An 11,939-nucleotide genomic window follows, 5' to 3' on the forward strand; every position below is an offset into this window, starting at 1 on the left:
AGCTCCATTAAACAACACAAAGTTAAACTCACATATCCGGTTTTGATTTCCAAATTTTAAATATTGTTGAAAAATCTTGTCACCTTTTACTAAAAATGTCCTTTAATGTTTTAAAATTTCATAAGTATGATAAGATAAATTTGTATTACTTTCGGGCATTTAAGAACTAAGAGTTCAAGTGTTATTTGTTGAGACTTTCCTCTCATTTATCGCGTTTATGCTTTAAATGTGAAAGTGCACTCTTACAACTTCCGGTTCCGCTCTGACTTTCTTTAGCTGACTTAACACAACCAGGCGTCTAACAGCTGCCTGGTTGCTAGACGACTCAGTCCGCAACACCTAAGTGAAAATCAAAACCTCTGCTCGAGAAGACGACGACATTCACATTGATTCTGTTGAAAAATGGTTAACAGTCTATCGCCACATGAACGGATTATTCCCTGAGATGGCTTGCAGCTTTCTTGTCGAAAAATTCGACTTGTAGTATAGCTAGCGTCTCTTTTGTTGTCCCATGTTTTTACTACGAGGATCAGGGGCAAGGCAAAGTAAGCCTCTTATTTATTTTTATTTTTTACTGGAAAAATGAGAGGATTTCACAAGAAAAAAAGTAAAGTTTTACAGCTATACGTAACGTTTGCTAACCCGCAATGTTGAGCTCAGCAGCTAAGATGTCTCGGCAGGCAAGTGATGTTCAAACAGATGAAGACTGTGAGGAGCTGGTGAGTCCTTGGCTTTGGAGGATCATCTAAAAAATAACTTTTTGCCAAATAGTGTCTAAATTATACACGTCAAACGCGCTTTTTTTTTTTTTTTTTTTTACTTTAAACGTATTTAGTTCGGCTAATTTTCACACCAGAGTTTCGAGCCTTCAGCTTTCGACTCGCCATATTTTTCCAACTTTACGTATTTGCAGTACATCCACGTTCCCTAAAAAGTTGTATTTTCTTTTGTCCATTCAGGTTGAGGATGGTTTCTCTCTTCCTGCTGATATTTCAGAACAGGTAAGGGAATCTGATTGTAAATCTTATGTGTAGCTTTGTATTTTCTGTTTTGGTTAACTTACATACAGACATTAATTGACATGTTTAGTGTAATAAATACACTTGCTCTCCTTCGATGTGTTGTTTTTGCCAGAGATCAAGAGGAAAAAAGTCTTCTGGCAAGCCTCCTCCTTCCCCAAGTAAGCCCTGCTGAGCTGCTATGTTGGAAATATGTGCAGACCCTGCAACAAACCCATTTAACAGATTTTGTCCTTATTTGTAGAGTCTCCATACCTCTCCAGTCTGAATGTTAACTCCCAGAGAGCAACAGTGGGAGCCTGGAGATTGCCTAGAGCCTCCTTGGGAGACACCAGAGGGGACACTTGTGGTGAGACGTGCTCAGCTCGTCTCACATCCCTCAGCAACGGCCATGGTAGGCTTCATTAAAACACAACTGAGGCTTTATGAAAAGCTGTACAGTTTTAACCAATGGCCTTTGTACAACAAGCTGACAACTCATCATGAGGCACATCTGGCTAATTCAGCATGTTGACAAGAAAGCTCCCTGATCCCAAATCAAGCAACATTTCTGACATTGTGGCCTTGTGGAGTGAAGCAACAGACCAACTGTTAAAAATGAGTTAAAAATGAGTGTTAAAAATTAGTCCAATGAGTTTGGATATATTGGATCCATGTAACCTTGAAAGAAAAACTCTAAGCACACTGCATAAAAAAAAGAAAAAAAAAAAAAGAAATTCAACAGTATGTGGTTTTCTGGTTCCTCGTATCGTGTATATCCATCCACTTCGTCTGCACTGGTGAGTTCTTGAACAGGCATAGATCATATATACTGTTTGGCACTTTGAAGTCACCAGGGTTGTGTGTTCAGATGCTGGTGGTGAGACAAAGCAGGGGACGTCCACTGTTTTTTTTTAATTAGTATGGTGTATAAGAGCTTAAACAGACTTACTTACAATGATTACCTTTGTAAGCATTTAAATACACATTTCACATAACTGTCATTAGCTTGATTTCTATTCACTCGCCAAACAAGTCTGAAGCAGTCTTATGAAATGTAACAAAGAAGAATTGTGAGACATGTTTTTTTAACTGGTTAAAAGTGAATAAACGTGGTGGTGCGTTGTCACCATTGTATAGATCAGGGATGCAACTCTGGTCCTCGAGGGCCGCAATCGTGCAGGTTATAGATGTATCCCTGCTCCAACATACTTGATTCAAATGAAATGGCTTTCCTCAACAGCTTTTAGTCAAGTTCTGCTTAAGCATGTTGACCCATTAATATGATTCAGGTGTGCTGCAAAAGGAAATATCCAAAACCTGCAGGACTGGCATTGGTAGCCTAGAGGTTACAGAGGTGGGCTTGGGTCTGGAGAACCTGGGTTCATGTCCCTGGGCTGGCAATCAAGGTAAAAACCACTGTGGGTTCCAGAGCAAGGCCCTTAACCCTTGGGCGCTGGAATCTGGCATTAATCCATCCTAGCAACTAGGATGGGTTAAAAACACCTTTTCTTTTTCACATCTTCTAAATGTGAGTCAAAAATAGCAATGGAGACACGTATCGCCAAAAACAGTGAGATAAAATCATCATTCATTTGGAGTTTTGACTTTTTATAGAATATATTTATACATAGTGATCTTCAGTGCAAGTGTTTTAAAATTTCTATGGGCAGCTCCATTTTCTACTAAATCATGGATTTTTAATAAAACATTCATAGCTGATTAGCTTTGGTAATAATGGAAATCTAAAGTACAGTAATCACTAAATAAAAATGAACATCTGATTAAGGTCTTTGAAGAAGTCAAAGCATTGAGTTTCTACAAAAGTATAAAAAGTCTTCATGCTCATTTTGCTTCTGACTATTTTTCAGATGTATCTCAGATGCTGAGATCAGAGTGTGATGGCAGTCCACCGTTTCTCAAACAGACCTTGAGCACAAGGAGAAACAAACACCTCCGCTTTGCATCCAATGGTGAGGGAATCAGTGGGTGTATCAGAATGAGAGATTCTGTAGCAAAAGTAGAGACAGATAGAAAAGAAGGTCAGATTTCGTACAAAACAGCAGTCTGTGGAGAATTGCAGATGTTTCCAGACAGACTGGATATTAGGCATTATGACACATGATTTAATGAATTTATTTGTTAATAGCTAGTTGAGAATATGGGTAAAGTCTTCTAATTATGCATTGTCTTCATGGCGTTCCACATGTTTTGCAGGTTTTACTTTGAGTGCAGGTGACTACAGAGAAAAGGAGGATATGTATGATGAGATCATACGCCTCAAGAAGGTAAAGATTTACGATACACTGAAATATTGTGCATTAGAGAGGTGGGTTCAGGTTTGACATGTTTCCAGAGAGCTTAGTCTCTGTGGTCAGCTGAAACTTCTTTGATCGGTTTCAGTATGATTTGGTGTTGTACACTCAAAGTTTAAATTCTATGTAAAAGGATGAAGGAATACCAAGATTTTGAATTTGTGTTCTTTAAGTGTTAAAGAAGAGTAATCTATAATCTGCAGAGTCTCCAGGCTCAGAAGTCGGACAACCAGCAAATGAAAGCAAAGCTACGGCGCCTGGAGGAAGATAATGCTAAAAGAGAGAAACAGATTGAAGAACTACTGGACCCCACAAAGGTACAATCACAGAATTACCCCAGGACCTTTTTCATGAAAATTAACATTTTGTAAACTGTATTTTTTTCCATGTAGGGATCTGAATATACTCGCAGTTTGGTGGATAAGAAAAAAGAGGGGAGTGTGGTGAGTGTTTAATGTGTTGATCAGCATATTAGAAAACAATGTAGGAATCCGTTCTGGCAAACTTAATAAACCATATCTGTTCATTAAGTTTACCAATGGGCTGAAACAGAGGATCCTGAAACTGGAGCAGCAGTGTAGAGAGAAAGAAAACGCCTTAAGGTAACATTCACTGTGTCAGTTCATTTGTTTTGGTTGTAAAACAGCATCATGTTCAGCTTTGTCCCTTTTTTTAAAACATTTTCCAGTAAACTCCAAAGTGAACTGAGGACCACTAACTTGGAGGAGCTAAAGATCACAGTAGAAACATATTTTGAAGAGGTAAAATAAGAAATGTTTTGGTCTTTCTGTTGATATAACTTTTTTATAGCATTTGTTTTAGTTATCACAGCTGTGGAAAAATAAAATGCGCTTGTGTTGTCTTGTGTTTCAGATCCAGAGACTGAGGATACTTCTAGGAGCTGCAGAGAAAAGGTGTGCATAACTTGAGCTCTCAAGGTCATTCAACATAATACATTTTTGCAAGGTTACATGCTTCCCAAGTAAGAACAAGTCCTTTTAAAGAATGACTAAAGCATGAATCTATGTTCTTCGTTTTTTACATGACGGAAAAATGTGTTATTAACCATTCAGCCAAAAATGAATTCTTTAAACAATTACCAAGTAAATTAAATTAGGTTTCAACATAATGAAAACATGAGCAGTGCTCAACTATATCAGTCTAACAGCCTTAATAACACATCTCAGATCAGCTTGGATGTGAAATCACAAAACACACAACCGATTTTAAATATCGTGGTCACCCCTCAGCTGTGGACTAGGTTATTAACATTCTTAAATGTACACATCACATTTTTATGGCTAGTTTGTACAGCTGAGATCTCTGTGGGGGGGGGGGGGTGGAGAGACTCTGTTCCAGCAGCTGCAGTAATAATCTGTGTATCTGTTAAACCCAGACATCTCCAGTAAAAGTTTGTAAACCTCTCTTTGAAATATGAGGTATGTGTTGACTGTACTCCTGAAGCGTTGGTTCTTAAAGATGCACAACCCTGAAACCTTGTGTGTGCAGTAATTCGAGTAAGAACATCCACATAAAAGCCTATAACTGTAAGAGGTTTTTAACTTGTTGCATCATTTTTCTGAACAGAAATCTGATTCTTTGAACTGGTGTGTTGCCAGGTTTTTGGTGGTGCTGCATTTCAGCTTCTGTCTTGCAAAATTTGCCATTATTTTCTTGCTCTTATTATTCTTCTGAAGTCTGAGTTGTCAGCTCACTTTCTGCAAATTCTTCCATCAAAGGGAGACACATTTACATAAAGAAGGGGAATTATTTAGCTTGCTAGTTGCTAGTCTGGGCATAATGCACTGTTTGTAACATACCATCTTCAAGCGTGTGCTTTTTTTGTTCTTTTTCAAGAAATTGTTCTCTTAGACCTGTCCTAAAAGTCCTTAACAGAGAATAAATGAACTCTCAGTTTAACTTATCAGTTCAGTAAAACAGTTTTCTTACCTTTTAAACCCATTTTAAATAGTATAACTTATTTCCATGCGAATCTTGAAATTATTTTTAATACTTTTCTCTCTAATTTTTAAAATCCCAAATGTTGAAGTAGGAAACTACTGTAGGATGCATGGTGAATATATCTTTACATATAGTCTTCTTCTGTGTTTGCAGTAGTCGAGCAGAGAGTAAATGTTCTCAGAGGCAGCAGAAAGCTTTAAGCTCAGCAGTTCATCGCCTGTCTGAGAACCTGAAGCAGCTTGAACAGGAGAATGCAGCCCTCAGAGAAGAGCTCAACACTGACAGTCCTGCTGGTGGAATTAAAGGTCTTTGCTCACTTATCACCACTTTTCAGTCACAGTACTAATAGAGCCAGCAAATTCCCTTGTAGCTGAATTTTTTCCTCTGTTTGGTCCTGGCTTGTAACTCTGAACTGTTTTATAATATTAATGAAATTTAAGCAAATTACTGTAAACAAACACTGATTAATCCCAACTCTGCTTTGAAGAATACAACAACACTTCAGTATGCATTATATCCTGTACTGTAGGGTTGATGAAAAAGTGTGTATGTCTGTGTATGTGTGTGAATGTGTCTCTTAGGTTACAGAGAGTGGAGTAAACAGAGACTGTTAAGAAGGCTGTTAGAGGTGGAAAAGGTGAGAGAAACTGTTACTAGCTGGTTATGAAAACACGTGTCAGACTGCTGGCTCAGAAGCTGCATCACAGACAGGCTCCTCTGTCATCCTATCAGAGGCTGGAGGACAGGAAAAGACACACCCATTCAGCAAAGAGCAGCAGCAGATTGGATCAGGAGGCCCAGGCCACTCTTCCAGAGATTCTGGGAATTACCATGGCAACAAAGGCAGTGGTGTCTGTGGGAACGATCACTGAGGAAAGGCAAGAGGTTTCTGATCTGAGGGAATGTCTCTGCCAATTGGAAAAAGAGAGGGTGGAGCTTCTGGAGACTTTGGCAAGAAAAGAGTGAGTGACCAATGAGATCAGTGTACAGTATGCCTAACGTGTGATATATCTGCTTTTGTCCAAATGAATGTAAACAAACTAAATGAATGACAGACCCAAGTAAGAACATCATTGAAGGGTTTTTATTGGACTGTGATGGAGCTGCACCACAGTAGTACAACGTTTATAGCAATTACAGTCATAAATTCACAGAGTTTGCTCATGAAATGGAACCTGCCTTTTGTTTGTGTTTTCAGTGATGAATTGAGACAGCTCAGGGCTGAAAAAGAAGAACTGGAGAAAGAGACAGAACGATGGAAAGAGGAACAAAAAAAATATTTTGACAAAAAGCAAGAGCTACATAGGTATATTTTTACTTTTTAATGTATAATTGATTTGAAAAAAATAATGTGTAATTTATTTGATTTTCATTTAACTTTCCTGTATATATGTAAATAAACTTGATAAGATTGGTCATTTATTAGATATGAAGTGTTACTGCAAGAAAAGCTGTTAATGCTTACAGGTTTTCCATATGGTGCACAAGTACACCACTTTGATATGATCAACTCATTTTGAGTGCTTATTTACATGTTGTCATTGCTCAAAATCGCTTCTGATATCACATTTGGGTGACAAAGTCAATTTCCTGTCAAAATCTAATAGGAAAGTTTATAATTCAGTTAAACCTAAAGATCTATAAGAGGACTTCTGTGGTTTCTCTCTGACTTTTTAAAAATCTGTTTATATATTGCTTTTCTCAGACAGGAGTTAGAGCAGTCGTGGGCGAGGATTCGAACTCTGGAGGAGGACAGAAGCAAACTTGCACAGACTGAGCTCCCCTCTCCTACAATGGCAGAGAGTTATGAGAATGCTCAGCACAGGGCAGGTCAGGAGGAGGGAGAGAAAAAGGACACTGGATGTAAAGAGAAAGGGATGGATGGAGAAGAAGAATCTCAGATTGATGCAGAGATGAAAGAAAGAGAAAAAGCAGCTTTGATCATTCAGACAAACTGGAGGTGGCACAGACAGAGGGTATGTAACATGCCACTGTTATGTAAAGGAAGCCACTAATATGTGATTGAAATGATCACATAAGAAATGTCCAAAACACACTGTTCCAAATTTCTCCATCTCTCTTTAGGACATTGTGGCGTTGCAGTCTATGTTAAGAGGCCATCTCTTCAGAGAATCACAGCTCATTGACCTGATGAAAGATGCAAAGAATAAGGTTTTCCACAAACATTTGCACTCATCAGTCTATGCATGTGAAAGAGCAAAAATGTAGTTCTATTTCAAAACCATCATTTCCAGGTCATGAAAAATTTAATGAAATTTATTTGGGTGGAAATACTTTTGGGGGATATTAAAGCATTTAAGAAACTCCATGTATGCCCTGATTCAAGTTTAAGACAACATTAAAAAAAGAACATCATGGATAGTCTTGTCCAAAAAATGAATCATAGGTTCAGTGTACTTAAAGAACCACTAGATGGCTCTCAAAATAATTTACAGTGAGTCATGTTTACCCAATAAAATCACCACATTGCCCATCCTCATCTTCTGTTTTCAGGCTGTGGACTCATTTAACTGCAGTGATGTAGCCGACTCTGTCAGTGGAGAGCTGGATACGGTTGCCTTGACGATGATACAGTCTGCATTCAGGGGACATCTGGGTCGTTGTAGTCTTGAAATAAGGAGGTTACTAATTTCTCCACAGAATTTAAATTAAAAACATAATGCAGTTAAAATACAACAAATTGCTGAATTATGTGTGTGTTTGTGTCTTAGCTCAGGGTTTGCTGTGCCTTCTCCAGTGGAAAACAATCCACCCACTCCGGTACCACGAGGAACGGGCTTGACACACAGTCCCACCAGAACATGTAAGGTTCCTATCGATCTTTGATGTTTAGACATCAAAGAAAATTCCTAAAGTATAATGCAAATGCAAAGAAACTTTACTTGACAAGAAAAAAGAAAAGGTTGGACAAAATATCCATTTAAACATTTTATATTAAAGATAGTTTATATTTCTAATCCTTCTCATTTTAGGCTTAACTGTGTAATAGAGGTAGTACAAGTTAATTTAGTGTCTCTATTATAAGATGTATATTTGTGACTTTCCCTTTGCTGTAATTTCCAGCAGTTCTCTGTCAATCGTGTTTCAAATAAAATCTAATCAGATTTTGGTTAATGATACTACAATGCTTCAGACTAGGAGCATATAGGAAGGTAATTCACTTTCAGTATGAAATACACCATTGCTGCACCCACTCACACATAAGTCAGGTTTCTGACTTGATATATACTCACGTGCAATGTCATTGCATTGCCCTGCTTTAAACCTCAAAACCACTTTTCATTTCTCCCCTGACATCTTTATGAGTAGTGATCGATCTAGCTGACATGCTGATCTGATTTTGTGATGACTGTCTCATCTACACTAGCCAGAACTTTGACAGCCTCCTATCAAAGACTGATGAGGGCACTCAGCAGACCTGCGGGCTTGTAATGGTACTACATCTTAAGAACTTTGAAGATCTATAGTTATTGCCATTTAGAGCCCTGCCCAGTTGAGCCTGTGAGAATCCAGTGCCCTCAACATACCCATAATTTTCCTTGCAAACATCCTGAGTTTTTGCCAATTCCCCGAGTTTTGATCAGCGTATGTGTGCACAGAGCGGAGCTGCAATGTCATCATTTATCCCGCACGCCTTTACGGCTGCCCCTCTGTTAGGTGCATGGTGGGCTTCAGTTCAGAGAGTTTAGACTGCACCATATTAACTTGTGTTGCAGCTGAGAATCTGCTACTAAAGATTTTTGGAGGAAGATGTGGTTCATATCTGTAGTCTTTCTCTATTCAGGTAATAACATATAATGTTTTACAGGATAAAAAGTATCCTCCTTACATTGAAATGCATCCCGTTAAAAGTACCATAATTAGATCATTTACTTGTGTCTCGATAATTCCTGGTTAACTAGGTATTGTGTGGTGATTTGTCTTCAAGATACTGCATCTAAAAGTAATAATGCTGAAGAAGAGGATGAGTCAGAAGACCCCCATGTCTCTCTCTAGTGCTCAAGTGTCCAAAAGGACAAGTACAGAAGGTTTAAGAAAGAGAGGACATCAATTTCTGTATTTCATGACATTAACTGCACAAATTTGGATGTTTTTATGCATTCATTTTGCACATTTTTGATAGGGTGAAATTGGTTTGAATATACAGTCAAGCAGCCTCTTATTTCTTTATATTTTGCCTCCAATGAACCAGACTTGCAAGCATTCTATTAAGGTGGTGCTGAGCCATACCTGGGTGGCTCAGGCAGTAGAGCAGGATGCTAATAGAACTTGGACCTCTTGATCAAGAATGAATGAATGAATCAATGGTTTATTTTGGTTACAGTCTACAGTACAAGACTTGAATTATGTGCATTCAGCTGACAAAGAATTATTATAAATGCTTGCACTAAACATTTTTGTCTCACAAAAAATTTAACAAGCTCTAACCGAACAAAGAGTCGTCTGAAGATGAGGCTTATTTTGCCTATCTTGTACAATCCATAAAATAACCCAGAATATCAGTAATACAAAGATAATTGGAATTCTTTAAACTCTGTTTTTGCCTCAGAAGCTGTATTTCCTTTATATTTGTACTGCTTTCAAAACCTCATTACACATATTTTCTGTTTTCCTGGCAATATATAGAGAAAATGTCTTTTGCATAGTAATGAAATTATTGTAATGGAGAGAATGACACAGTTCCATATATACTTTATGTGTTATTCAGCCCAGACAGAAATCCCTTCTACACCAGAGTTTGATGGAGATGCTGCTGCTGCTGATTCTGACGATTCTGACGACATCATCGTGTCTCCGTCACGTCCACTGAGAAGCAGAGAAGTCTTAATGTTATAGATGCTGTGGTTTGTGTGTTAATGTGTAAAAGCATATCTATGGAGATTTTTACTCAAAGCTTGTATATCACAGGCTTGCACATATTTTACCTACCAAATCATGTTTTTTAAGTTATGAATGTCTCCCCCTCACTAATAACCACAACCATTTTAAAAGTTGAAACAAAATGCAATTTTGTCCAGGTGTCGATGTAAGGCTGTACTTTTATAAATGCAGGACAGGGCAGTCATGTAAAAATTAAACAGCCTGAGTTAATTTAAACTTTTATTCCTTTGCCAAATATCACTTATTAATTGGGGTCAACTTTTCTCTTGGTTGTTTTCTGTGCCGAAGTGCCTACTACCTAGGGATTCACATTAAACTTGGTGTAGTAAATTCTGCTAACCTCACAGGCCAAAGGGTGCAGCCGTGCTCTAAGTTCCTCTGACCATATTTCAATATCCGTCATTTGAAACCTGTAAGTGTGAGCTCACTAATCTATGCTTAATAAATTATGGCTGATTTCTAAGGTGTGAATGGGAGCCAATACTCAACTGATGCACTATTGAGCCAAACTGTGAATAAATTATAGATCACTCTGCTGCATCACTGACCAGTCAGTACAGTGTAGGATACATAGGGAATATTCTTAATGTCAAAAATATGTGTGCTTTAAAGTAGACAGATCATTTGTAGAAGTGTTAAGAAAACAATGACTGGTTTTCTCAACATGTGTAACTTGTGTTTTATAAGGCACTCAATAAAATTCAGTTTTTTAAGTAAAACCTTTTTCTGATTTTCCTTCTACACTTTTACATTAATTACTCTAAAGTTTTGTGAATCTTATTTTTAATTGCATCTCCGTTTCATCACATAGCATAACACATTTATAATGCTATCTTGGAGGGGGCTTATTCCTAGAATGGAAACTACTGGCATGATTATGTCTCAAACTTTGTGCTCAGACTGGTGCACAAATCTTTTATTTTTATGTTTGTGGTAATTTTCTATGTTTATAATGTTGATTTTAATGATCTAATTAATGTTTATTGGCATTTTTAATGTTAAAGTAGTTTAGTTCATTTATTAAGATTTTATCGTCTCATCTTACAGTTCCATGGTGTGATTTTGTGATAATGGTTCTACTGGTCCCGAGCTACATCTGGAAATCTACTTTGAGAACACTAAGAGAACATAAAGCATGACTGTGGACATCTGTCAATTTAGGGAAATATTTTTCTCTAAATTTGGCCGTTACATTGGCTGTGCATATTGCACTTTTTTTTTTTAAAGAATCAGAATCAGATTAATTAGTCATTATATATACATATAACAAAACTAATGGGGCTGATTTTAGAGGTGAACAGTAAAAATTAAACATTTTTCTCAAAAATTAACCCCAAACAACAGAATGCATAATTATATCTTGTAAAAGTTATTTGATTAAAAAGATGAGGGGGAGGTCTTTGTGCAGCAATGGTAAAAACAACAACAACAACAAATGTAGGAACATCCAAAGGAACATCATTAACCATTTGCTTTTACAATATTTGCTTTACTTTTTAAAGTATATAAACACTGTTGCTGAAATAATCAGTTAATTATTTCCTTAAATCTATAGTTTTTGAGATCTCACTCTTTTCCCTATTTGTCCCCGTTAATAATAATAATAATAATAATAATAGTTAAATAAATAAACAAACAGGACCCGACCCTGTTTAATATCCATCCATTTTTTAGACCTAACACAACTTGTACTACCTTAACTATAACGTCAGGGGGAGGCCTTTTTGCGCATTTGCACTCCCTATCACACAAGCGCGCGCGC

General features: G+C 37.3%; 1 protein-coding gene across 2 annotated transcripts; it reads left to right on the top strand.

Moving 5' to 3' along the window:
• Nucleotides 1-269: 269 nt before the first annotated feature.
• On the top strand, nt 270-10,896 carry iqce (IQ motif containing E). 2 transcript variants are annotated; one of them, XM_041983973.1, is made up of 20 exons: nt 270-719; nt 960-1,001; nt 1,135-1,180; nt 1,264-1,413; nt 2,870-2,971; nt 3,216-3,286; nt 3,517-3,630; nt 3,706-3,756; nt 3,845-3,915; nt 4,002-4,074; nt 4,187-4,227; nt 5,429-5,580; nt 5,857-5,912; nt 6,008-6,237; nt 6,474-6,581; nt 6,981-7,251; nt 7,361-7,447; nt 7,790-7,917; nt 8,008-8,099; nt 10,005-10,896. In XM_041983973.1, the coding sequence occupies exons 1-20, from the start codon at nt 648-650 to the stop codon at nt 10,130-10,132; spliced, it is 2,085 nt and encodes a 694-aa protein (XP_041839907.1). In that variant the 5' UTR covers nt 270-647; the 3' UTR covers nt 10,133-10,896. The 2 variants fall into 2 exon arrangements, with proteins under 2 accessions (XP_041839907.1, XP_041839908.1); XM_041983974.1 differs by having other exon boundaries at nt 270-545; nt 997-1,001.
• Nucleotides 10,897-11,939: the final 1,043 nt, after the last annotated feature.

This window comes from Melanotaenia boesemani, chromosome 4 (genome assembly GCF_017639745.1).
Source record: "Melanotaenia boesemani isolate fMelBoe1 chromosome 4, fMelBoe1.pri, whole genome shotgun sequence".
NCBI classification, from domain to species: Eukaryota; Metazoa; Chordata; class Actinopteri; order Atheriniformes; family Melanotaeniidae; genus Melanotaenia; species Melanotaenia boesemani.